The sequence below is a fragment of the Oncorhynchus kisutch genome, unplaced genomic scaffold, assembly GCF_002021735.2.
Source record: "Oncorhynchus kisutch isolate 150728-3 unplaced genomic scaffold, Okis_V2 Okis01b-Okis20b_hom, whole genome shotgun sequence".
In the NCBI taxonomy this organism is placed as follows: Eukaryota; Metazoa; Chordata; class Actinopteri; order Salmoniformes; family Salmonidae; genus Oncorhynchus; species Oncorhynchus kisutch.
In genome coordinates, this window is record NW_022261978.1 from 10,267,309 (window position 1) to 10,294,272 (window position 26,964).

At 41.6% G+C, this 26,964-nt stretch overlaps 1 protein-coding gene across 3 annotated transcripts in view; it reads right to left on the reverse strand.

Annotated features, from left to right (window-relative positions):
- Positions 1-21,108, reverse strand: part of LOC109887566 (zinc finger protein 239-like) — a 39,887-nt gene extending 18,779 nt beyond the window's left edge. Inside the window, exons 1-3 of one of the 3 annotated variants that reach the window (XM_031811118.1) lie at positions 20,488-21,097; positions 14,892-14,990; positions 10,218-10,322 (exon numbers count right to left, since the gene is read on the reverse strand). In XM_031811118.1, coding sequence (XP_031666978.1) covers positions 10,321-10,322; positions 14,892-14,990; positions 20,488-20,875 — 489 coding nt within the window. In that variant the 5' untranslated portion in view covers positions 20,876-21,097 and the 3' untranslated portion in view covers positions 10,218-10,320. Of the gene's footprint in view, positions 10,323-12,529; positions 14,991-20,487 lie in introns of those variants that run through there. The other 2 variants (XM_031811116.1, XM_031811114.1) reach the window with 2 other exon arrangements.
- Positions 21,109-26,964: the final 5,856 nt, after the last annotated feature.

Sequence of the window (26,964 nt, forward strand, 5' to 3'; positions counted from 1 at the left end):
CTAACAGGTTATTCCCCTAACAGGTTATTCCACTAACAGGTTATTCTACTAACAGGTTATTCTACTAACAGGTTATTCCCCTAACAGGTTATTCCACTAACAGGTTATTCTACTAACAGGTTATTCCCCTAACAGGTTATTCTACTAACAGGTTATTCTACTAACAGGTTATTCCCCTAACAGGTTATTCCCCTAACAGGTTATTCTACTAACAGGTTATTCTACTAACAGGTTATTCCCCTAACAGGTTATTCCCCTAACAGGTTATTCTACTAACAGGTTATTCTACTAACAGGTTATTCCCCTAACAGGTTATTCTACTAACAGGTTATTCTACTAACAGGTTATTCCCCTAACAGGTTATTCCCCTAACAGGTTATTCTACTAACAGGTTATTCTACTAACAGGTTATTCTACTAACAGGTTATTCCCCTAACAGGTTATTCCACTAACAGGTTATTCCCCTAACAGGTTATTCCCCTAACAGGTTATTCTACTAACAGGTTATTCTACTAACAGGTTATTCCCCTAACAGGTTATTCTACTAACAGGTTATTCCCCTAACAGGTTATTCCCCTAACAGGTTATTCCCCTAACAGGTTATTCCCCTAACAGGTTATTCCCCTAACAGGTTATTCTACTAACAGGTTATTCCCCTAACAGGTTATTCCACTAACAGGTTATTCCCCTAACAGGTTATTCTACTAACAGGTTATTCCCCTAACAGGTTATTCCACTAACAGGTTATTCTACTAACAGGTTATTCCCCTAACAGGTTATTCTACTAACAGGTTATTCCCCTAACAGGTTATTCCCCTAACAGGTTATTCCACTAACAGGTTATTCTACTAACAGGTTATTGCCCTAACAGGTTATTCCCCAAACAGGTTATTCCCCTAACAGGTTATTCTACTAACAGGTTATTCTACTAACAGGTTATTTCCGTAACAGGTTATTCTACTAACAGCACAAGAACATTACCCAAAACAGTTACAAGCAAATCAACAATAAAAATGCTCCAATAGATATTTAAAATGAGCAACAGGGGGACAAGAGTCTTAGGTTCAAGTTTAGTCTACAGGCTATTCCATAGGCAAGGAGCGTAACAGGAAAAGGCAGCCATACCCAACTCTGTGGAAATCACATGGGCCTCAAGTGGAATCCGTGCTTGAGACCTGGTTTTAGAAATTCAAATTCTAATATTGATGAGTGATGATAAATAAGAAGGTAGCTCATTCAGAAATGCTTTATAGACAAACACGAGAGCATGTTGTTCTCGTCTCACGGACAGCGAAGTCCAACCCACATTATGATATAAAACACAGTGGTGAGTTCTGTAGCTAGCACCCGTAATAAACCTAAGTGCGCAATGATAAGTAGCATCCAGGGATTTAAGTGTTGATGCCGTAGCGTGCATGTAAATAATATCCCCATAATCTATAACATAAAAGTAGCTTGCACAATTTGTCTTCTATTTGTAGAGGACAAACCTGTCCTGTTTCTATCGAGGAAGACTAGCTTGATTTTTAGCCGTTTACAAAGTTCGTCAACATGCATTTTAATAGATAGGGATATGGTTGGATGATAAACTAAGTATTTATATGCAGAGACCTGATTAATTCGAGAACCAAGCTCGTAAGTGCAGGTGTATTTTAAACAAACTCTTTGAACCTATTTGAAAATCACAAAATGTGTTTTCTTTGCATTTAAAACAGGTTTCAGCTGTATGAAAGACCCTTGTAATATCTTCAAATCTGTCTCCAATAGTGATCATGGGCGTGGTCAGCCGTTGAAGCGATAGACTACATGACAGTGTCATCAGCATATAAATGAATTTGACACTTTCTTATCTCATCACCGATATTGTTTATGTAGAGAGTGAACAGTAATGGACCAAGTATAGAACCTTGTGGAACCCCCTTTAACCAACTCCAATGGCTCCGACTGGATGCCGTCGACTCTAACAGACGGACTTCTATCCTTTAGATAGTCATGAAACCAACGACAGGCATCCAATCCCAGTCCTATTGACGACAGTTTACCCAAAAGTATCGCATGGTCTACAGTGTCAAAAGCTTTAGATAAATCCATGAACAAGGCGGCACAGTACTTTCTATTATCTAGGGCATTAGTAATATCATTTACAATACGTACAGTGGCCGTACAAGTACTGTGTTTAGGTCTAAAGCCAGATTGATTACTAGAAAGAGTATTGTTAACAGTTAAAAATGATTGTAGTTGCCTATTCACCAGTGACTCTAGACGTTTAGCCAAACAGGAGAGCTTAGAGATGGGCTGATAATTATCCAACTCACTACCATCACCTCCCTTGAGGAGTGGTTAAACAAAAGCTATTTTCCAAGATTTAGGAATCTTTCCTACGACAAATGTTTGATTAAAGATGTGCGTCACTACACCAGAAATAATAGGTGCAGCACACGTGAGCAAATATGGATCCAGATTGTCGCCGGACGCTCTGGACTGGGTAATGTCGCCGGACGCTCTGGACTGGGTAATGTCGCCGGACGCTCTGGACTGGGTACTGTCGCCGGACGCTCTGGACTGGGTACTGTCGCCGGACGCTCTGGACTGGGTACTGTCGCCGGACGCTCTGGACTGGGTACTGTCGCCGGACGCTCTGGACTGGGTACTGTCGCCGGACGCTCTGGACTGGGTACTGTCGCCGGACGCTCTGGACTGGGTACTGTCGCCGGACGCTCTGGACTGGGTACTGTCGCGAGACGCTTTGGACTGGGTACTGTCGCCGGACGCTCTGGACTGGGTACTGTCGCCGGACGCTCTGGACTGCCGAGGTGCACAGTAGGCCTGGTGCGTGGTACCGGCACTGGTGGTACCGGGCTGGGGACACGCATCTCAGGGCGAGTGTGAGGAGCAGGAACAGGGCGTACTGGACCCTGGAGGTGCACTATATTAAAGAAAGAACACTGAACAAACTATCAAAACAACCAAACGAACCGTGAAGCTAATATACGTAGTGCAGACAGGTAACTAAACATAGACCAAGAACCCACAAAAACCCTAGGCAAAATGGCTACCTAAATATGGTCCCCAATCAGAGACAATGATAAACATCTGCCTCTAATTGGGAACCAATTCAGGCCACCATAGACATACAATCCACCTAGACATACAAAATCTCTAGAAATACGAAACCCCTAGACAAAACAAACATACCCACCCTAGTCACACCCTGACCTAAGCAAAAGAATAAAGGTCAGATAACTAAGGTCAGGGCGTGACAATGTCGTTATTACGAAATAATTCAGTTCCAGTTTTTTTTTATTATCCCATTTTCTCTTTTATTTCAAATTGGTAGTTACAGTCTTCTCCCATCACTGCAACTCCTGTGCAGAGAGAGAGGCGAAGGTCGAAAGCCATGCGTCCTCCAAAACACGACCCGCCAAGCCGCACTGCTTCTTGACACACTGCTCATTTAACTTGGAAGCCAACCGCACCAATGTGTCGGAGGAAACGCAGTACAGCAGGCAACCGAAGCCAGCGTGCATACGCCCGGCCGCCACAAGGAGTCGCTAGAGCGTGATGGGACAAGGACATCCCAGCCGGCCAAATCTTCCCCTAACCCGGACAATACTGGGCAAATTGTGCACCACCTCATGGGTCTCCCGGTCTCGGCCGGCTGCGACACAGCCCCGGGATCAAACCCGGATCTGAAGTATTGCCTCTAGCACTGATCAGTGTCTTAGACCGCTGTGCCACTCAGGAGGCCCATCAAGTTGCACTTTACTATGAGAAAGAGCCTTCGTTATGCAGAAACGTTGGCGTAGGCTACTTGGCAGCCGTGGCTTCCTCTCATGCACAGGTTGACATTATGGCCGGTTTGTTTGAGTTGATCAACTTTTATTTTCACCTCGGTTTGACGCTTTGGGAGATGTTAGTGTCAGTGTAATGGAGCAATATATATGGTGTTGTCTTTAGTTTACCGACATTCCATACCGAATTCTGAGTTCTCTGCGCTTTTTCTGTGTGGCTTAATTCATGTGAAAAGTAACTCCGTTAGATGTGACCAGACTAGTAAAGCCACTCTGTTAGATGTGACCAGACTAGTAAAGTCACTCTGTTAGATGTGACCAGACTAGTAAAGCCACTCTGTTAGATGTGACCAGACTTGTAAAGCCGCTCTGTTAGATGTGACCAGACTAGTAAAGTCACTCTGTTAGATGTGACCAGACTAGTAAAGTCACTCTGTTAGATGTGACCAGACTAGTAAAGTCACTCTGTTAGATGTGACCAGACTAGTAAAGCCACTCTGTTAGATGTGACCAGACTAGTAAAGCCACTCTGTTAGATGTGACCAGACTAGTAAAGTCACTCTGTTAGATGTGTCCAGACTAGTAAAGTTACTCTGTTAGAGCCACTCTGTTATAGATGTGACCAGACTAGTAAAGTCACTCTGTTAGATGTGACCAGACTAGTAAAGCCACTCTGTTAGATGTGACCAGACTAGTAAAGCCACTCTGTTAGATGTGACCAGACTATTAAAGCCACTCTGTTAGATGTGACCAGACTAGTAAAGCAACTCTGTTAGATGTGACCAGACTAGTAGTCACTCTGTTAGATGTGACCAGACTATTAAAGCCACTCTGTTAGATGTGACCAGACTAGTAAAGCCACTCTGTTAGATGTGACCAGACTATTAAAGTAACTCTGTTAGATGTGACCAGACTAGTAAAGCCACTCTGTTAGATGTGACCAGACTAGTAAAGTCACTCTGTTAGATGTGACCAGACTAGTAAAGCCACTCTGTTAGATGTGACCAGACTAGTAAAGCCACTCTGTTAGATGTGACCAGACTATTAAAGCCACTCTGTTAGATGTGACCAGACTAGTAAAGCAACTCTGTTAGATGTGACCAGACTAGTAGTCACTCTGTTAGATGTGACCAGACTATTAAAGCCACTCTGTTAGATGTGACCAGACTAGTAAAGCCACTCTGTTAGATGTGACCAGACTATTAAAGTAACTCTGTTAGATGTGACCAGACTAGTAAAGCCACTCTGTTAGATGTGACCAGACTAGTAAAGTCACTCTGTTAGATGTGACCAGACTAGTAAAGTCACTCTGTTAGATGTGACCAGACTAGTAAAGTCACTCTGTTAGATGTGACCAGACTATTAAAGCCACTCTGTTAGATGTGACCTGACTAGTAAAGCCACTCTGTTAGATGTGACCAGACTATTAAAGCCACTCTGTTAGATGTGACCAGACTATTAAAGCCACTCTGTTAGATGTGACCAGACTAGTAAAGTCACTCTGTTAGATGTGACCAGACTAGTAAAGCCACTCTGTTAGATGTGACCAGACTAGTAAAGTCACTCTGTTAGATGTGACCAGACTAGTAAAGTCACTCTGTTAGATGTGACCAGACTAGTAAAGTCACTCTGTTAGATGTGACCAGACTATTAAAGCCACTCTGTTAGATGTGACCAGACTAGTAAAGTCACTCTGTTAGATGTGACCAGACTAGTAAAGTCACTCTGTTAGATGTGACCAGACTATTAAAGCCACTCTGTTAGATGTGACCAGACTATTAAAGCCACTCTGTTAGATGTGACCAGACTATTAAAGCCACTCTGTTAGATGTGACCAGACTAGTAAAGTCACTCTGTTAGATGTGACCAGACTAGTAAAGTCACTCTGTTAGATGTGACCAGACTATTAAAGCCACTCTGTTAGATGTGACCATACTATTAAAGCCACTCTGTTAGATGTGACCAGACTAGTAAAGTCACTCTGTTAGATGTGACCAGACTAGTAAAGTCACTCTGTTAGATGTGACCAGACTAGTAAAGTCACTCTGTTAGATGTGACCAGACTAGTAAAGTCACTCTGTTAGATGTGACCAGACTAGTAAAGTCACTCTGTTAGATGTGACCTGACTAGTAAAGCCACTATGTTAGATGTGACCAGACTAGTAAAGTCACTCTGTTAGATGTGACCAGACTATTAAAGCCACTCTGTTAGATGTGACCAGACTAGTAAAGTCACTCTGTTAGATCTGACCAGACTATTAAAGCCACTCTGTTAGATGTGACCAGACTAGTAAAGTCACTCTGTTAGATGTGACCAGACTAGTAAAGCCACTCTGTTAGATGTGACCAGACTAGTAAAGTCACTCTGTTAGATGTGACCAGACTAGTAAAGTCACTCTGTTAGATGTGACCAGACTAGTAAAGTCACTCTGTTAGATGTGACCAGACTATTAAAGCCACTCTGTTAGATGTGACCAGACTAGTAAAGTCACTCTGTTAGATGTGACCAGACTAGTAAAGTCACTCTGTTAGATGTGACCAGACTATTAAAGCCACTCTGTTAGATGTGACCAGACTATTAAAGCCACTCTGTTAGATGTGACCAGACTAGTAAAGTCACTCTGTTAGATGTGACCAGACTAGTAAAGTCACTCTGTTAGATGTGACCAGACTATTAAAGCCACTCTGTTAGATGTGACCATACTATTAAAGCCACTCTGTTAGATGTGACCAGACTAGTAAAGTCACTCTGTTAGATGTGACCAGACTAGTAAAGCCACTCTGTTAGATGTGACCAGACTAGTAAAGCAACTCTGTTAGATGTGACCAGACTAGTAAAGCAACTCTGTTAGATGTGACCAGACTAGTAGTCACTCTGTTAGATGTGACCAGACTATTAAAGCCACTCTGTTAGATGTGACCAGACTAGTAAAGCCACTCTGTTAGATGTGACCAGACTATTAAAGTAACTCTGTTAGATGTGACCAGACTAGTAAAGCCACTCTGTTAGATGTGACCAGACTAGTAAAGTCACTCTGTTAGATGTGACCAGACTAGTAAAGTCACTCTGTTAGATGTGACCAGACTAGTAAAGTCACTCTGTTAGATGTGACCAGACTATTAAAGCCACTCTGTTAGATGTGACCTGACTAGTAAAGCCACTCTGTTAGATGTGACCAGACTATTAAAGCCACTCTGTTAGATGTGACCAGACTATTAAAGCCACTCTGTTAGATGTGACCAGACTAGTAAAGTCACTCTGTTAGATGTGACCAGACTAGTAAAGCCACTCTGTTAGATGTGACCAGACTAGTAAAGTCACTCTGTTAGATGTGACCAGACTAGTAAAGTCACTCTGTTAGATGTGACCAGACTAGTAAAGTCACTCTGTTAGATGTGACCAGACTATTAAAGCCACTCTGTTAGATGTGACCAGACTAGTAAAGTCACTCTGTTAGATGTGACCAGACTAGTAAAGTCACTCTGTTAGATGTGACCAGACTAGTAAAGTCACTCTGTTAGATGTGACCAGACTATTAAAGCCACTCTGTTAGATGTGACCTGACTAGTAAAGCCACTCTGTTAGATGTGACCAGACTATTAAAGCCACTCTGTTAGATGTGACCAGACTATTAAAGCCACTCTGTTAGATGTGACCAGACTAGTAAAGTCACTCTGTTAGATGTGACCAGACTAGTAAAGCCACTCTGTTAGATGTGACCAGACTAGTAAAGTCACTCTGTTAGATGTGACCAGACTAGTAAAGTCACTCTGTTAGATGTGACCAGACTAGTAAAGTCACTCTGTTAGATGTGACCAGACTATTAAAGCCACTCTGTTAGATGTGACCAGACTAGTAAAGTCACTCTGTTAGATGTGACCAGACTAGTAAAGTCACTCTGTTAGATGTGACCAGACTATTAAAGCCACTCTGTTAGATGTGACCAGACTATTAAAGCCACTCTGTTAGATGTGACCAGACTATTAAAGCCACTCTGTTAGATGTGACCAGACTAGTAAAGTCACTCTGTTAGATGTGACCAGACTAGTAAAGTCACTCTGTTAGATGTGACCAGACTATTAAAGCCACTCTGTTAGATGTGACCATACTATTAAAGCCACTCTGTTAGATGTGACCAGACTAGTAAAGTCACTCTGTTAGATGTGACCAGACTAGTAAAGTCACTCTGTTAGATGTGACCAGACTAGTAAAGTCACTCTGTTAGATGTGACCAGACTAGTAAAGTCACTCTGTTAGATGTGACCAGACTAGTAAAGTCACTCTGTTAGATGTGACCTGACTAGTAAAGCCACTATGTTAGATGTGACCAGACTAGTAAAGTCACTCTGTTAGATGTGACCAGACTATTAAAGCCACTCTGTTAGATGTGACCAGACTAGTAAAGTCACTCTGTTAGATCTGACCAGACTATTAAAGCCACTCTGTTAGATGTGACCAGACTAGTAAAGTCACTCTGTTAGATGTGACCAGACTAGTAAAGCCACTCTGTTAGATGTGACCAGACTAGTAAAGTCACTCTGTTAGATGTGACCAGACTAGTAAAGTCACTCTGTTAGATGTGACCAGACTAGTAAAGTCACTCTGTTAGATGTGACCAGACTATTAAAGCCACTCTGTTAGATGTGACCAGACTAGTAAAGTCACTCTGTTAGATGTGACCAGACTAGTAAAGTCACTCTGTTAGATGTGACCAGACTATTAAAGCCACTCTGTTAGATGTGACCAGACTATTAAAGCCACTCTGTTAGATGTGACCAGACTAGTAAAGTCACTCTGTTAGATGTGACCAGACTAGTAAAGTCACTCTGTTAGATGTGACCAGACTATTAAAGCCACTCTGTTAGATGTGACCATACTATTAAAGCCACTCTGTTAGATGTGACCAGACTAGTAAAGTCACTCTGTTAGATGTGACCAGACTAGTAAAGTCACTCTGTTAGATGTGACCAGACTAGTAAAGTCACTCTGTTAGATGTGACCTGACTAGTAAAGCCACTCTGTTAGATGTGACCAGACTAGTAAAGTCACTCTGTTAGATGTGACCAGACTATTAAAGCCACTCTGTTAGATGTGACCAGACTAGTAAAGTCACTCTGTTAGATGTGACCAGACTATTAAAGCCACTCTGTTAGATGTGACCAGACTAGTAAAGTCACTCTGTTAGATGTGACCAGACTATTAAAGTCACTCTGTTAGATACATATCATCAGAGGACCAGCGATGGAAACAATGGAGTAAATGCATCACGTTGAAACTGACTCAATATTCTGTAGTCTTTGAGGAATGACACACACAGACAGGAAACACAGAGGAAGAAAATGACCATTTAATAACCGTGTGTATACATGGAAACGGACTCCATATTCAGCTCATGTTTTTTTAAATATAACATTTATATTTGAGTCCTGCTTTGTACTCTCTTGATTTCATGTGACAAACAAAAACACATCGCAAGCTTATAGTTTCCACCTGATTGGTTGGGTAGAAGACAAAAACGCTGGGCACGCTATGGGGCGTGGGACGTCCTCTACAATAATATGCCTGCTCTAAATTATTTCAGACCAGCAGGTGGCAATAGTGTACACTGTGTTGATCAAAGCATTGAGTCATGTACCTATTTTTGACACAATTGTCTGGAAAATCTAAACTCTTGGCTTCCCCGTCACTACTCCCCTGTGTTCTTTCATGGCTTTTCAGCAAGTTTCTCTGGGTAAAACCCTTCCCACACTGGGAGCATTGGAAAGGCTTCTCCCGTGTGTGTGTGTTATATTATGTTCTTTCAGGTGCCCTAGCCGGATAAATTACAATAATTTTCACACTGGGGGAAGTGATAAGGCTTCTTCCCTGTATGTGTTGTGTTCTTTCATGACCTTTCAGGCTCCCTATCTGGGTAAAACCTTTTCCACACTGAGAGCATTGGAAAGGCTTCTGCCCTGTGTGTGTTCTATCATGCTTTTTCAGGCTCCCCATCTGGGTAAAACCCTTTCCACACTGAGCGCATTGGAAAGGCTTTTCTACAGTGTGTGTTCTCTCATGTGATTTCAGAGTACCTGATTGGGCAAACGCCTTTCCACACTGAGAGCATTGGAAAGGCTTCTCTACAGAGTGTGTTCTCTCATGTGATTTCAAGGTACCTGATTGGGTAAAACTCTTACCACAGTGGGAGCAGAGGTAGGGCTTCTCTCCAGTGTGTATTCTTTTATGTTTTTCCAGTTGCCCTAACTGTGTAAAGCTCTTTTCACACTGGGAACAGTGGAAAGGCTTCTCTACTGAGTGTGTTCTCTCGTGTTTTTTCAGGTTACTTGACATGGAGAATCTCTTTCCACACTGGGAGCAGTGGAAAGGCTTTTCTCCTGGGTGCCTCCTCTCATGTGATTTCAGATGCCCTAAATGGGTAAAACTCTTTCCACACTGAGAGCAGTGATGTTGTTTCGCTGGTTTGGGCGTCTCTGGGTCTGGTTCCAATGAAGGACTCTTTTCGCTGTCAAAGTGAGAGTCTGGTCTCTCTCCTGTCAAAGACAAGAGTATTTTGTTTAATAGAGAGACCTGAATAAAACCACATTTTTAAACTGTCTCCCTATGAGCTTTAATCCAGTCTAGATCCCTCTTTATAAAATGGGCCGTTTGGATCGTGGATGCTGATTGATTGGTAGCTGTTAGTTATTCACGATAATCCACTGGTAATAGCTGTTAACAGTTCCATTTGAATTATCCCTAAACATCCTCTGTCCCACAGCCCAGCCAGGCCATTTACAAACTAATCTCCACTGTCCCACAGCCCAGCCAGGCCATTTATAAACTAATCTCCACTGTCCCACAGCCGAGCCAGGCCATGTATAAACTAATCTCCACTGTCCCACAGCCCAGCCAGGCCATTTATAAACTAATCTCCACTGTCCCACAGCCTAGCCAGGCCATTTATAAACTAATGTCCACTGTCCCACAGCCCAGCCAGGCCATTTATAAACTAATCTCCACTGTCCCACAGCCGAGCCAGGCCATTTATAAACTAATCTCCACTGTCCCACAGCCCAGCCAGGCCATTTATAAACTAATCTCCACTGTCCCACAGCCCAGCCAGGCCATTTATAAACTAATCTCCACTGTCCCACAGCCCAGCCAGGCCATTTATAAACTAATCTCCACTGTCCCACAGCCGAGCCAGGCCATTTATAAACTAATCTCCACTGTCCCACAGCCCAGCCAGGCCATTTATAAACTAATCTCCACTGTCCCACAGCCCAGCCAGGCCATTTATAAACTAATCTCCACTGTCCCACAGCTCAGCCAGGCCATTTATAAACTAATCTCCACGAGAAGAAAATCATAGCAGCATATGGACATCATTAACCCATGGCTACTAGCTTAACATTTGGTTAAGAATATAACCTGTAATAACCTGTGGGCCTGGTGTCTATATAACCTGTAATAACCTGTGGGGCCGGGGTCTATATAACCTGTAATAACCTGTGGGGCCGGGGTCTATATAACCTGTAAAAACCTGTGGGGCTGGTGTCTATATAACCTATAATAACCTGTGGGGCCGGGGTCTATATAACCTGTAATAACCTGTGGGGCCGGGGTCTATATAACCTGTAAAAACCTGTGGGGCTGGTGTCTATATAACCTATAATAACCTGTGGGGCCGGGGTCTATATAACCTGTAATAACCTGTGGGGCCGGGGTCTATATAACCTGTAATAACCTGTGGGGCCGGGGTCTATATAACCTGTAAAAACCTGTGGGGCCGGGGTCTATATAACCTGTAAAAACCTGTGGGGCCGGGGTCTATATAACCTGTAAAAACCTGTGGGGCTGGTGTCTATATAACCTGTAATAACCTGTGGGGCCGGGGTCTATATAACCTGTAATAACCTGTGGGGCTGGGGTCTATATAACCATAGATTTCACCCAAATGTCCTGAAATCAGACATGAGCTGGTGGTAATAATAGGTTAAATGACGTGGTATCATAGAGATTTCAATCAGGTCAGTCTGTTTTCCCTTATAGCTAAAAACCTAAGAACTTAAAGATGTTTGTTGCCCCCTCCCACACACACACACTCATGTAGCTTTAAAGGCTTTGGGCACACAAAAAAAACAGTCAAACTCCAACTCTCAATTTTCTAACAGAACAGAACAGAAATGGGATGTGTCTTTGGTGGTTTAGCGTTATATCATTCTGGTCATCATTCTGGTCTTGCGCGCCGCGACCGACGGAGCTAGTTCGTTGTCTACCGACAACACGCAAACAGGGCGGAAGGAGCTTATCGCAGTGTTGCAATGTCGTTTTTCCTTACAAAAGGGGCGGCTTCTTGTAATACGCTTCGTCATTCAAAGCAGTTTTTTTTTCTACCTGGAAATTGACACCCGTTCCTTGTGAAGATTGAGAGCGTTTTGCAACGGAAGTCCCGCCCCTCTGTCTACATCACGTTTTTTCCGGTATCCCTTCAGGTGTAAACACAAATGGACGTTCTGCTACTTTGCTTCTACTACGTGCCAGTGGTGGGAAAAGTACCCAATTGTCAAAGTTGAGTAAAAGTAAAGATAACTTATTAATAAGTCGCCCAGTAAAATACTACTTGAGTAAAATAATCGTTTTAAATATACTTACGTATCAAAAGTAAATGTAATTTCAAAAATATACTTGTGTTTCAAAAGTAAAAATATAAATAATTTCTAATTCCTAATATTTAGCAAACCAGACAACATGATGTTCATTTGTATCTGTTTTTATTTACGGATAGCCAGGGGCTAAATTCAACACTCAGACATCATTTACAAATGAAGCATTTGTGTTTTGTGAGTCTGCCAGATAAGAGGCAGGAGGGATGACCAGGGATGTTCTCTTGATGTGCTTGAATTGGAAAATGTTCCTGCTGCTAAGCATTCATCATGTAACAAGTACTTTTGGGGAAAATGTATGCAGTAAAAATGACATAATTTTTCTTTAGGAATGTAGTGGAGTAAAAGTTGTCAAAGAAAATCAATAGTAAAGTAAGGTACAGGTAGCCAATAAAACAACTTAAGTAAAACATATTTTTCAAGTAGAAGACAACTCAGAAGACCACTGGTGATGTTCTGACATGTTATCTACCTTCCATCCATCCATCCATTCACCACCCCAGAAGACCTCTAGTGATGTTCTGACAGCCACCCACTCAGAAGACCTCTGGTGATGTTCTGACTGACATGTTATCTACCTTCCATCCATCCATTCACCACCTCAGAAGACCTCTGGTGATGTTCTGACTGACATCTACCTTCCAGCCATCCATTCACCACCTCAGAAGACCTCTAGTGATGTTCTGACTGACATCTACCTTCCATCCATCCATTCACCACCTCAGAAGACCTCTGGTGATGTTCTGACTGACATCTACCTTCCATCCATCCATCCATTCACCACCTCAGAAGACCTCTAGTGATGTTCTGACTGACATCTACCTTCCATCCATCCATTCACCCACTCAGAAGACCTCTGGTGATGTTCTGACTGACATGTTGTGTTATTGACCTTCCAGCCATCCATTCACCCACTCAGAAGACCTCTGGTGATGTTCTGACTGACATCTACCTTCCATCCATCCATTCACCCCCTCAGAAGACCTCTAGTGATGTTCTGACTGACATCTACCTTCCAGCCATCCATTCACCCCCTCAGAAGACCTCTCCTGATGTTCAGACTGAGACGCTGTAAACCAAACAACTAAACCTCCTGAGGTTTTAAAGGTCAGAATCAAGAAATACACACAATATTCATCCATTTTATAATTGACATTTTATAATATCCAAATCATATCATGAACATGTAAGGTTTCTTACATGTATCCATCATATCAAAGTGTAGAATCAAAATAAAATACATTTTAAAATTGTAATCTGATTTTAGACATCCTGTCTCAGACACTAAAACAGGCCTCTATTCTAGAGAACGATTTAATATCAACAATATGATTTAATGTGGCATAAAACAACAGTCAAACATCAGTCAGAACACAGTGACTCATCAGAACACAGTGACTCATCAGAACACAGTGACTCATCAGAACAGTGACTCATCAGAACACAGCCTGTCTATTCTATGATGTGATTTCAGGTCTTCTGTCTGGGAAAATGTATTTTTTATTTCACAACCTGATATTCATTACGCAATGGGAACATGGGTACACACATCGCCAGAGTGTTTTCTCTTCTTATGTTTGCGCAGACTTCCTAAATGGAAAAAATCATTTCCACACAGGGAGCAATGGTAAGGTATCTCTCCTGTGTGTGTTCGCTCATGTGATTTTAGGTCATGTGATTGTGAAAATCTCTTTCTACAATGGGCACAGGGGTAAGGCTTTTCTCCTGTGTGTGTCCTCTCATGTGATTTTAGGTCCTGTGATCGTGAAAATCTCTTTCCACAATGGGCACAGGGGTAAGGCTTTTCTCCTGTGTGTATTCTATTATGTTTGTTCAGGCTCCCTGACTGCGTAAAACTCTTTTCACACTGGGAGCAGTGGTATGGTTTCTCCCCTGTGTGTGTCCTCTCGTGTGATTTTAGATCCTGTGATCCTGAAAATCTCTTTGGACAATAGGCACAGGGATAAGGCTTTTCTCCTGTGTGTATTCTATTATGTTTGTTCAGGCTCCCTAACTGGGTAAAACTCTTTTCACACTGGGTGCAGTGGTATGGTTTCTCCCCTGTGTGTATCCTCTCGTGTGATTTTAGTTGCTGTGATCGTAAAAATCTCTTTCCACACTGGGAACATTGGAAAGACTTTTCTCCTGAGTGTTTCCTTTCATGCTCTTTCAGGCTTCCTAACTGGGAAAAACTCTTTCCACACAAGGAGCAATGGTATGGTCTCTCCCCTGTGTGTGTCCTCTCGTGCTCCTTCAGCTTATCTGACGACCTAAAATTATTTCCACAATGGGAACAGCGGTAAGGCTTTTCTCCTGTGTGTATTCTATTATGTTTGTTCAGGCTCCATAACTGGGTAAAACTCTTTCCACACTGGGAGCAGAGAAAAGGTTTCTCCCTTGTGTGTGTCCTCTGATGTATTTTAAGGTACCGTGACAACTTAAAACTCTTATTACACTGGGAGCAGTCGAGTCGTCTCACTGGTTTGGGAGTCTCTGGGTCTGGTTCCCCTGAAGCACTCTTACTGCTGTCAGAGTGAGAGTCTGGTCTCTCTCCTGCCAAAGACAGAGTATTTGGTTAAACAGAGAGACCTGAATAAAACCTCCACATGATAAAACTGTCTTCCAATGAGGTTTTAATCTAGACTTATTATAAACCGTACATTTGGATCTTTGATGCCGATTGGTTAATAGCCGTTAGTTAGTCCCAATACTACCCGGGTAATGGCTGTTAACAGTTCCATTTGAATCATTCCTACACATCCACTGTCCCACAGCCCAGCCAGGCAATGTATCAACTAATCTCCACTGTCCCACAGCCCAGCCAGGAAATGTATCAACTAATCTCCACTGTCCCACAGCCCTCCCAGGAAATTCATAAACTAATCTCCACTGTCCCACAGCCCAGCCAGGCAATTCATAAACTAATCTCCACTGTCCCACAGCCCTCCCAGGAAATTCATAAACTAATCTCCACTGTCCCACAGCCCAGCCAGGCAATTCATAAACTAATCTCCACTGTCCCACAGCCCTCCCAGGAAATTCATCAACTAATCTCCACTGTCCCACAGCCCTCCCAGGAAATTCATCAACTAATCTCCACTGTCCCACAGCCCTCCCAGGAAATTCATCAACTAATCTCCACTGTCCCACAGCCCTCCCAGGAAATTAATCAACTAATCTCCACTGTCCCACAGCCCAGACAGGAAATTCTCTCCACGGCGGAAAAAAAGCATCTAGACATTATTACCCCATGCTTCTAGTCAAATATTTGGTTTGTAACAGAAGGGACTTGTTCAAACCCTTTGCTATCCGCCTCTCTGCCCTCTGCATTTTGTATTTAAAAGAAAATACGTATTGAACTTATTCTGGTGATTTATTATTCAATAGAAATGTATGGAAAATATGTATTTATTCATATGTAATCTCCCTTTACCTGCTACAATGACAGCTAGTGGCCAATTGTTGGGTTGTTAACTAGAATGGTACATGAGGGGTTAAGTTCATTATCAGGACATGTAAAAACCTTATTCTGTGTTCCGGCTGTGCACCAGTCAAGCAAGCCCCCCGGGGAAACAACTTAATGTTTGCATCTCAGAAGTCGTTTTCACATAACAGTATTGTCTGAACTCAGAATCAAATATGCTTCACAAAAAAACAACATAGTAGCTGTGGCAGAAGAAATATTTTGAAAAGGTGAATATTTCTGCATTTATCAGTGCCATCAGGTAAACTGACTTCAGATGTGTTCATGTAAAAATGATTGTTAGAGCCATTTTTGTATCAGAAAGATATTTTGTCTAGGGATACAAATTTAGATTAATTTTGATGCCGACTAACCAACCCTCATTAAGCGGTTAACAAACGGTCAAAAGAAAAATCCAAACAGTAAAATGATGTGACCAACAGAAAATACTATCAGAGATCTGTATATTATGACAAGATTCTCAAGTCTTTGCCCTAACAATGGGAGTTGTCCCAACGGCGTGAAGGCAGCCGACAAGTTCAGGTCCAAAATAAGCCGATAGAAACGCATTGGGCATATTTTGACGAGATGTGAAACCTCTCCCTTCACTTCTTCCTCTCTGATGCTATTGTGACGGAAAATGTTGTTTGTGCTTTTCTAATAACCAATGTATGTGTTCATGTAAGTGACTGATTGAACGAATCCTCACTATCAGTGTCTGCAATTTGGCAATACGCTCAGACCCTTGTTTTGAGAACGAAAGGGATATCTCAGTTTCAAGGTCTGTGAATGATGAATAAGCTAAATCATGCAAATATAACTTGTCTGTGTTAGTTATATAAGAGATCTAACAGGACTGCCCCGGAGGAGCTCCCTGCAGACCAGCACTTTATTTATTTCAGTTTGACTGTGACCTCTCCAGCTTGGTGTTAATAAACAATGATTCATTTCAGTTTGACTGTGACCTCTCCAGCTTGGTGTTAATAAACAATGATTCATTTCAGTTTGACTGTGACCTCTCCAGCTTGGTGTTAATAAACAATGATTCATTTCAGTTTGACTGTGACCTCTCCAGCTTGGTGTTAATAAACAATGATTCATTTCAGTTTGACTGTGACCTCTCCAGCTTGGTGTTAATAAACAATGATTCATTTCAGTTTGACTGTGACCTCTCCAGCTTGGTGTTAATAAACAATGATTCATTTCAGTTTGACTGTGACCTCTCCAGCTTGGTGTTAATAAACAATGATTCATTTCAGTTTGACTGTGACCTCTCCAGCTTGGTGTTAGTAACTAAAGCAAATGTGTTAAACAAATCAAAATATATTTTATATTTGAGATTCTTTAAATAGCCACCCTTTGCCTTGACAGCGCTGCACACTCTTGGCATTCTCTCAACCAGCTTCATGAGGTGGTCACCTGGAATGCATGGTTACTACATGATTCCATATATATGTTATTTCATAGTTTTGATGTTTTCATTATTATTCTACAATGTAGAAAATAGTCAAAATAAAGAAAAACCCTTGAATGAGTAGGTGTTCTAAAACTTTGACAGGTAGTGTACATATGACGATGTCTTAACAATGGAGGGTCATTTGATTCATCCACCATCTTAACAATGGAGAGTAATTTGATTCATCCACCATCTTAACGATGGAGAGTCATTTGATTCATCCACTGTCTTAAAGATGGAAGGTCATTTGATTCATCCACTGTTCATCCACTGTCTTAAAGATGGAGGGTCATTTGATTCATCCACTGTCTTAAAGATTTAAGGTCATTTGATTCATCCACTGCCATGGTGGGGAAGTAATTACAATATGGCAATTAAACATTAGAATGGTAGATGTGCAAAAGATTAATGTGCAAGGAGAGATACTGTGGTGCAAAAGGAGCAAAATAAATAAATACAGTATGGGGATGAGGTAGATATATTGGCCATTTACAGATGGGCTACGAACAGGTGCAGTGATCTGTGAGCTGGTTCTTAAAGCTAGTGATGGAGATGGGAATCTCCAGCTTCAGTGATTTTTGCAGTTCGTTCCAGTCAGTGGCAGCAGAGAACTGGAAGGAAAGGCGACCAATGTAGGAATTGGCTTTGGGGGTGACCAGTGAGATATACCTGCTGGAGCATGTGCTACCAGTGGGTGTTGCTATGGTGACCAGCGAGCTGAGATAGGGCGGGGCTTTTACCCAGCAGAGACTTGTAGATGACCTGTAGCCAGTGGGTTTGGCGACGAGTATGAAGCGAGGGCCAGCCAACGAGCGTGTACAGGTCGCAGTGGTGGGGCTTTGGTGACAAAACGGATGGCACTGTGATAGACTGCATCCAGTTTGTTGAGTAGAGTGCTAACATATGGAATTGTTTTAAGGTTGTGATGTCATGGATCATTTAGCTATTAGATTTAGAATTGTCAGACCCCTTTAGGTCCCCCCCCGCAAAATAAAAATTATATTTAAACATTATTTGATTACATTTTGAATTTGGCCTTTATTACCCATAGAAATGCATTGAATAACACATTCATAAATGGCAAAAAGAAACAGTCAAAATGTTGATTAATAAGGAATAAGGTTTTGAAGTGTCTGTCCTATAGATCTAGCAGATATAAGAAAGATCAGGAAATATTTTTGGGGACACACACATTTAATCCCTTATTTTTGTTGGCAGAAAACTACCTCCATACTTCCACTCATTTATATGGGTTACCTCCAGATGAAGGTTTAATATCTATATATATCTCCATACTGCCATTCATTTGTATGGGTTACCTCCAGGTGAAGGTTTAATATCTATATATATCTCCATACTGCCATTCATTTGTATGGGTTACCTCCAGGTGAAGGTTTAATATCTATATATATATCTCCATACTGCCATTCATTTGTATGGGTTACCTCCAGGTGAAGGTTTAATATCTATATATATATCTCCATACTGCCATTCATTTGTATGGGTTACCTTCAGATGAAGGTTTAATATCTATATATATACCTCCATACCGCCATTCATTTGTATGGGTTACCTCCAGGTGAAGGTTTAATATATATATATATATCTCTCCATACCGCCATTCATTTGTATGGGTTACCTCCAGATGAAGGGGTCGTAGAGCAAAATGGAAGAAAAGAGTCTCCTGTTCCATAGTAAAGGTCATTGTAGTTTTGAAGGCCACACCGTTCGGACGCTATAGACGTTTTAATGAGAAGATTCATTTTCAGGATGTCTTTTTTTACGTAGCTGCTACTGTTTATTATCTATGCATAGTCATTTTACCCCTACCTACATGTCCATATTACCTCAATGACCTCGCCTAACCTGTACCCCAGCACATTGACTCAGTACCGGTACTCATTGTATATAGCCTCATTACTAACCTGTACCCCAGAACATTGACTCGGTACCGGTACTCCCTGTATATAGCCTCAATACTAACCTGGACCCCAGCACATTGACTCGGTACCGGTACCCCCTGTATATAGCCTCAATTACTAACCTGGACCCCAGCACATTGACTCTGTACCGGTACTCATTGTTTATAGCCTCATTACTAACCTGTACCCCAGCACATTGACTCGGTACCGGTACTCCCTGTATATAGCCTCAATACTAACCTGGACCCCAGCACATTGACTCTGTACCGGTACTCATTGTTTATAGCCTCGTTATTGTTATTTTATTGTTGATATTTTGTTTTATTTTTTTACTTTAGTTTATTTAGTCAATATTTTTTTCCCAACATAGGCAGATGAAGTGGATTGAGACTCAGCCCAACATCAGCAGATGAAGTGGATTGAGACTCAGCCCAACATCAGCAGATGAAGTGGATTGAGACTCAGCCCAACATCAGCAGATGAAGTGGATTGAGACTCAGCCCAACATCGGCAGATGAGGTGGATTGAGACTCAGCCCAACATAGGCAGATGAGGTGGATTAGATGAGGTGGATTGAGACTCAGCCCAACATAGGCAGATGAGGTGGATTAGATGAGGTGGATTGAGACTCAGCCCAACATAGGCAGATGAGGTGGATTAGATGAGGTGGATTGAGACTCAGCCCAACATAGGCAGATGAGGTGGATTAGATGAGGTGGATTGAGACTCAGCCCATGTTGCGTCCCAATATCTCCAGTTTAAACTGACAGATTCTGATGGGGATTATTTTTTATTATGTTACTTAGAATGATACACAGGTGCACGTCAAAGTACTATTAAGGATTTTAAATAACCTCTGTGGTAAAAAAACATGTAAATACATTTCATCCAGATCAAAATGATCCTTCATTGTCTTGATTCTGTCCTCTACATCATTTGAAGTAAGACACAAGATGATTTTCGCTCATTTCTTTCTGAGCAAAGCACTACAGAAAGAGATATTCACATGTTTACAAATGTTGTGAAAAATCTAACAGGAAGCATTTGATCCATTAACGTTTTGTTGGCCGTCCCCGTCTCCTTGTAGCTTTAAAGATTCCTACAGTACAGAACTGTTAAAGTGTAGAACTTCAGTAAATGCCCCTTTAAAACCACACATCGGTTCAACAACTGCAGAGTTTGTACCCCCGTTTTTAAGATATTACTCACTGTTGTTAATCAGATCTCCTGTCTCCTCTTCTTCTTCTTCCAATGTGACAGTAATCTCTCCCACTTCCTTCATTCCAAAAACGTCTTCCTCTTCTTTCACTGTGACAGTCATCTCTTTCTCTTCCTCCTCTTTTACTGTGACATCCTCCTCCTCTTTCACTCTGAACGAGTCTTCACCTTCTGTCAATTTAACGTCTTTCTCTTCTTCTTTCACTGTAACAGCCTCACCCTCTACTTTTACGGTGACATCCTCTTCTTCCTTCTCCTCTTTCACGACAATGTTCAGCCCCAGAGCTTCTTTCTCCGTCCAGCAGACCTCCTCTTCAGAAGGTGAGGAGTCGTTTACTGAGCTCATGGTTGGGATGTTAGCTAGATAGCTAGTTAGCATTAGTGACTAGACTAGCACTACTACTAATTTACTCAGCCAGTTAGCTAACAACAACGTAAATATTATATTAAATTGGGTAACTAACTAGTAGATACGACAAGTGTGTTTAAAGCACCGTGGCTAATATACACCGAAAGCGTTTATAGAGCTTGAATGTTTTCGCTTATGATGGCTAAAAGCTACGGAGGTGGATAACTCGACGTTCTTGAAGAAGCGTCCCGTCCATTAGATTATACGTCACACTGGCAGCATTGCCTGAAAAAAAGGCACATCGCCATCTGCTGGGTGGGAGGGTAACAGTCAAGGGAAATGTTTATTTTATTTTAAGACAAAAAGTAGGTTTTCATTTTTTTCATTATATATATATATATATAAGCAGTCCAAACTGCTCCCACACGGTGTAACAGTACTGAGTAGGTCCAAACTGCTCCTACACGGTGTAACAGTACTGAGTAGGTCCAAACTGCTCCTACACGGTGTAACAGTACTGAGTAGGTCCAAACTGCTCCTACACGGTGTAACAATACATAATGTAGATGTATATAATGAACATGCTAGGTCTATACTGCTCCTACATGGTGTAACAATACATCATGTAGATGTATATAATGAACAGACTAGGTATATACTGCTCCTACATGGTGTAACAATACATCATGTATATAATGAACAGACTAGGTCTATACTGCTCCTACGTGGTGTAACAATACATCATGTAGATGTAGAGTTGAAGTCGGAAGTTTACATACGCCTTAGCCAAATACATTTATATTCAGTTTTTCAAAATTTCTGACATTTAATCCTAGTAAAAATCCCCTGTCTTGGGTCAGTTAGGATCACCACTTTATTTTAAGAATGTGAAATGTCAGAATAATAGTAGAGAGAATTATTTATTTCAGCTTTGATTTCTTTCATCACATTCCCAGTGGGTCAGGAGTTTACATTACACTTAATTAGAATTCGGTTGCATTGCCTTTAAATTGTTTAACTTGGGTCAAACATTTTGGGTAGCCTTCCACAGGCTTCCCACAATAAGTTGGGTGAATTTTGACCCATTCCTCCTGACAGAGCTGGTGTAAGTAAGTCAGGTTTGTAAGGCCTCCTTGCTCGCACACGCTTTTTCAGTTCTGCCAACAAATTTTCTATGGGATTGAGGTCAGGGCTTTGTGATGGCCTCTCCAGTACCTTGACTTTGTTGTCCTTAAGCCATTTTGCCACAACTTTTGGAAGTATGCTTGGGGTCATTGTCCATTTGGAAGACCCATTTGCAATCAAGCTTTAACTTCCTGACTGATGTCTTGAGATGTTGCTTTAATATATCCACAAAATGTTCCTCCCTCATGATGCCATCTATGTTGTGAAGTGCACCAGTCCCTCCTGCAGCAAAGCACCCCCACAACATGATACTGCCAACCCCATGCTTCATGGTTGGGATGGTGTTCTTCGGCTTGCAAGTCGAAGAACAGAGTTAAATGTCAATATGGGACTTGATATAGGACTCGTTTTACTGTGGAAATAGATACTTTTGTACCGGTTTCCTCCAGCATCTTCACAAGGTCCTTTGGTGTTGTTCTGGGATTGATTTCCACTTTTCGCACCAAAGTACATTAATCTCTAGGAGACAGAACACATCTCTTTCCTGAGCGGTATGACAGCTGCGTTTGTCCCATGGTGTTTATACTTGCGTACTATTGTTTGTACAGACAAACGTGGTACTTCAGGCGTTTGGAAATTGCTCCCAAGGATGAACCAGACTTGTGGACATCTACAATATTTTTTCTGGGGTCTTGGCTGATTTCTTTTGAGAGTCACTGAGTTTGAAGGTAGGCCTTGAAATACATCCACAGGTACACCTCCAATTGACACAAATTATGTCAGTTAGCCTATCAGAAGCTTCTAAAGCCATGCCATCCTTTTCTGGAATTTTCCAAGCTGTTTAAAGGCACAGTCAACATAGTGTGTGTAAACTTCTGACCCACTGGAATTGTGATACAGTGAATTATAAGTGAAATAATCTGTTGGTTAACAACTTTTGTAAAAATGAGCTTGCAGGTGCTCGGCCCTGTCACAAGGAGTTGCTAGTGTACGTCCTAACCGACCTCCCAAAACTATAGTTTGTTAAACAAGACATTTGTGGAGTGGTTCGAAAAACGAGTTTTAATGACTCCAACCTAAGTGTATGTAACCTTCCGACTTCAGCTGTAGATACATAGATTCGACCCATTTCAAATAAGCAAATATGCTTTCCAAACGTGTCAGAAGGCAATCTAAAACAATGTAGTTAGAAGCTCTGGTTGTGCGCTATCAACTAGTGTCTGTGATGAACTGGTAGTCTCTTCTTCAAATCACAAGCAGTTTCCTTTACACACTTTAATTAATACTTTGCCATCCTCTGGGAATATATTACATATTCTCCGTCCAGCAGACCTCCTCTTTAGAAGGTGGTGGAGTAACTTAGTAAGCTCATGGTCGGGGATGTTAGCTAGCTAGATAGCATTAGCTGTTTAGCGTTAGCTAAAATAGCTAGCTAACTATGTGGAATAAAACAGGTTAACACGTAGACATGTGCGTGTGTTTAAAAAACAAACAGTGTCTAATATACACAGAACGTGTCTCGAATTCGACCATTTCTAGCAAGTTGCCCAAGTTCACCCTTACCAGGCTTGTTGTGAACAAAAGAAGCGTACCGTCCGTCCACTGGTTTATACGTCACACAGCATCCCCCGACATAAAATACACACGTTGCCATCTGCTGACTGGAGTGGGTAATGCATATTTATATATTCACTATTCAACCACACCAAAGAATACATAGATTCGACCCATTTCAAATAAGCAAATATGCTTTCCAAACGTGGCAGAAGGCAATCTAAAACAATGTAGTTAGAAGCTCTGGTTGTGTGCTATCAACTAGTGTCTGTGATGAACTGGTAGTCTCTTCTTCAAATCACAAGCAGTTTCCTTTACACACTTTAATTAATACTTTGCCATCCTCTGGGAATATATTACATATTGTTGTATTAGGTTTTCACCCAAATAAATTCAATTCAATTCAAAGCTGAGTGACGTCGAGGCATAAATGTTAAGTCCAGTGTACATTTATGAATGTATCTGCAACATACAGTATGTCGTAACATATTACCTTGGTCTACCTTTATAAATGTTAGGTTCAGTGTACATTTATGAATGAAGCATGGTGGTGGCAGCATCATGCAGTGGGGGTGTTAATTATGTCATATCATATTACCTTGGTCTACCTTTATAAACGTTAAGTCCAGTGTACCTGTAACATGTCGTATAATATTACCTAGGTCAAAGGACACATCGGGAGGAAACCCTGGCACCATCCCTATGGGGAAGCATGGTGGTGGCAGCATTATGCTGTGGGGTGTTAATCAGCAGCAGGTACTGGGAGACTAGTCAGGATCGAGGCAAAGATGATACCTAGGTCAAAGGTCACATCTGGAGGAAACCCTGGCACCATCCCTATGGGGAAGCATGGTGGTGGCAGCATTATGCTGTGGGGTGTTAATCAGCAGCAGGTACTGGGAGACTAGTCAGGATCGAGGCAAAGATGATACCTAGGTCAAAGGTCACATCTGGAGGAAACCCTGGCACCATCCCTATGGGGAAGCATGGTGGTGGCAGCATTATGCTGTGGGGTGTTAATCAGCAGCAGGTACTGGGAGACTAGTCAGGATCGAGGCAAAGATGATACCTAGGTCAAAGGTCACATCTGGAGGAAACCCTGGCACCATCCCTATGGGGAAGCATGGTGGTGGCAGCATTATGCTGTGGGGTGTTAATCAGCAGCAGGTACTGGGAGACTAGTCAGGATCGAGGCAAAGATGAACGGAGCAAAGTACAGAGAGATCCTTGATGAAAACCTGCTCCAGAGCGCTCAGGACCTCAGACTGCGCTACACCCACAATAACATCTGCTAAACACGTGTATGTGACCAATTACATTTGATTTGATTTGAAAGTACCGAGTAAAGGGTATGAATACTTACGTTAATGTAATAAATTAGCAAACATTTCCAAAAACCTAGTTTTTGCTATGTCATTATGATATGGAGTGTAGATTCATGAGGGGGAAAGAACAATTGAATACATTTTAGAATATGGCTGTGACGTAACAAAACGTGGAAAGAGTCAAAGGGTCTGACTACTTTCCAAAGGCGCTGTATTTAACATTATCAATGTGACCAGTGATTCCATGTCCATGTAAATAGATAGGGCAGCAGCCTCTAAGGTGCAGGGTGGAGGAACCGGGTGGTTGCCGGCTAGTATATGTATGTATACAACATATCTCTGATCCATTGGCCTAAATAGCGCCCTGTCAAATAAATATGCGCTTTGATGTATCACACGACATACCAAAAACAGGACAGGTCAAAGGTAAATGGACAATATTGACTAAATGACTAAATTATCATGACTAAATTGTCATGATAATCCGTTTTTTTCAAGTTTGTATTTGTACATTTTGGACGATCTGATCCTAGCGGAGTAGAAGGAAATACGTATGTATTTCCCGCTATGTTTTTTTTTCTTCTTTTTGGTAAATAGGCTCAAGACTACTTATGAACTTGGGGAATGGATCTTCAGAGCTTAAATACCCCCCAAAACTGTTTTAAGCATTTGTCAGGATCTGAGGGGTATACTATGAAGCAAGCTAGATCTACTCAGGCTTACTGTATAAAGGTGTGAAGGTGGATATTTATTTATTACATTATTACTTGCCATTAATGTGATCTTTGTTGTGCTTTGTCAATGCACAAGCACCTTTTTCACCACTCCTATCGATAAAATAGTTATTTTTTTCATATTCTAGTTTTACTGTGTGTGAAAACATGTAATGTGATCAGTATTTTAATGTTTAAAAAATTAACACAATTTGATTTATTAATTATTTATATCAATCTTCCTCAAATTAAATGGGACAATGACGCAATCTTTGCGAGAGGGAGGAAATCAGATTTTCATTGGTCCTCAACTCGCAGCTCAGACACTTGATTCAGGAAAAATGGAGTTAGTCCTGAGTTAGCCTGCCCCAGACCAGGTTAGTCCTGAGTTAGCCTGCCCCAGACCAGGTTAGTCCTGAGTTAGCCTGCCCCAGACCAGGTTAGTTCTGAAGGATTCCTTACAATATAAATGTACCTGGCTTAAAGGTGAGCCACCTTCGTGTGACTGGTTATCCCGAGTTGAACTCAGAGTTAACCACTAAGATACTTCGCTAACTCCTCAAACCTAATTCATAGTATAGGGTTCAGGACGAATAACGCCAATATAACTGCACGTTTTACAGATTTTTTTATTTTTATCGATTGAGATATAGTTTATATGATGTCTAGCTACTTCTGAAGCACATGCTGTGCCCTAGAAACTATTTTATTAAAAATACAAAGAATATTGAGACAAATTAGTCATTTGTGTAATATTAGGTTTTTACACGATGTAAAAGCACCATTTCCTATTGAGATGCGGAACATAGAACACGGTCTCTTTCAGAACGTTTGTGACGACCAAGAGATCTGTCATTCATTCATTGCTATGATCTCCTGAAGAAGCTATCCCGTTTCCAGTCTTTCTGTGCCCCCAAATGTTTGAATGTATTAATACAGTTAACAGGTTGTTATCTACCTGGCTAATGAGGTAACAAACATGACTGAACAACCAACATGTAAAATAAAATGGTTAACAGCCCGCGAGGAGTTTTAGAACAGCAAGCGACGTGTTTTATGAATGGAAAATGCGCACCCAATACGTGACAGGAATTCTTTTAAATCCTGTTTGGTTTAGAAATTAGCCGTTTTCGCTGTAGTAATGGTGCTAGGACGACGCTAACGAAACTGTACTCAGGAAACAACAGCACAGCGAAGCTTTATCATTACAAAAAGTATTTATCTGGGTGATATTTTTTTATAGGCGCACTGGTGCTCCTGAATTAAAATGCCAGGTCGCACAGGACGATATTAAGGAGCATGTGCGACTGAAACGGGGGGGGGGGGGGGTATTTATTGTCTCTCCTAGGGTGGTGGAACGGTGTGTGTGTGTGTGTATTTGTCTCTCCTAGATCTGTCCTGT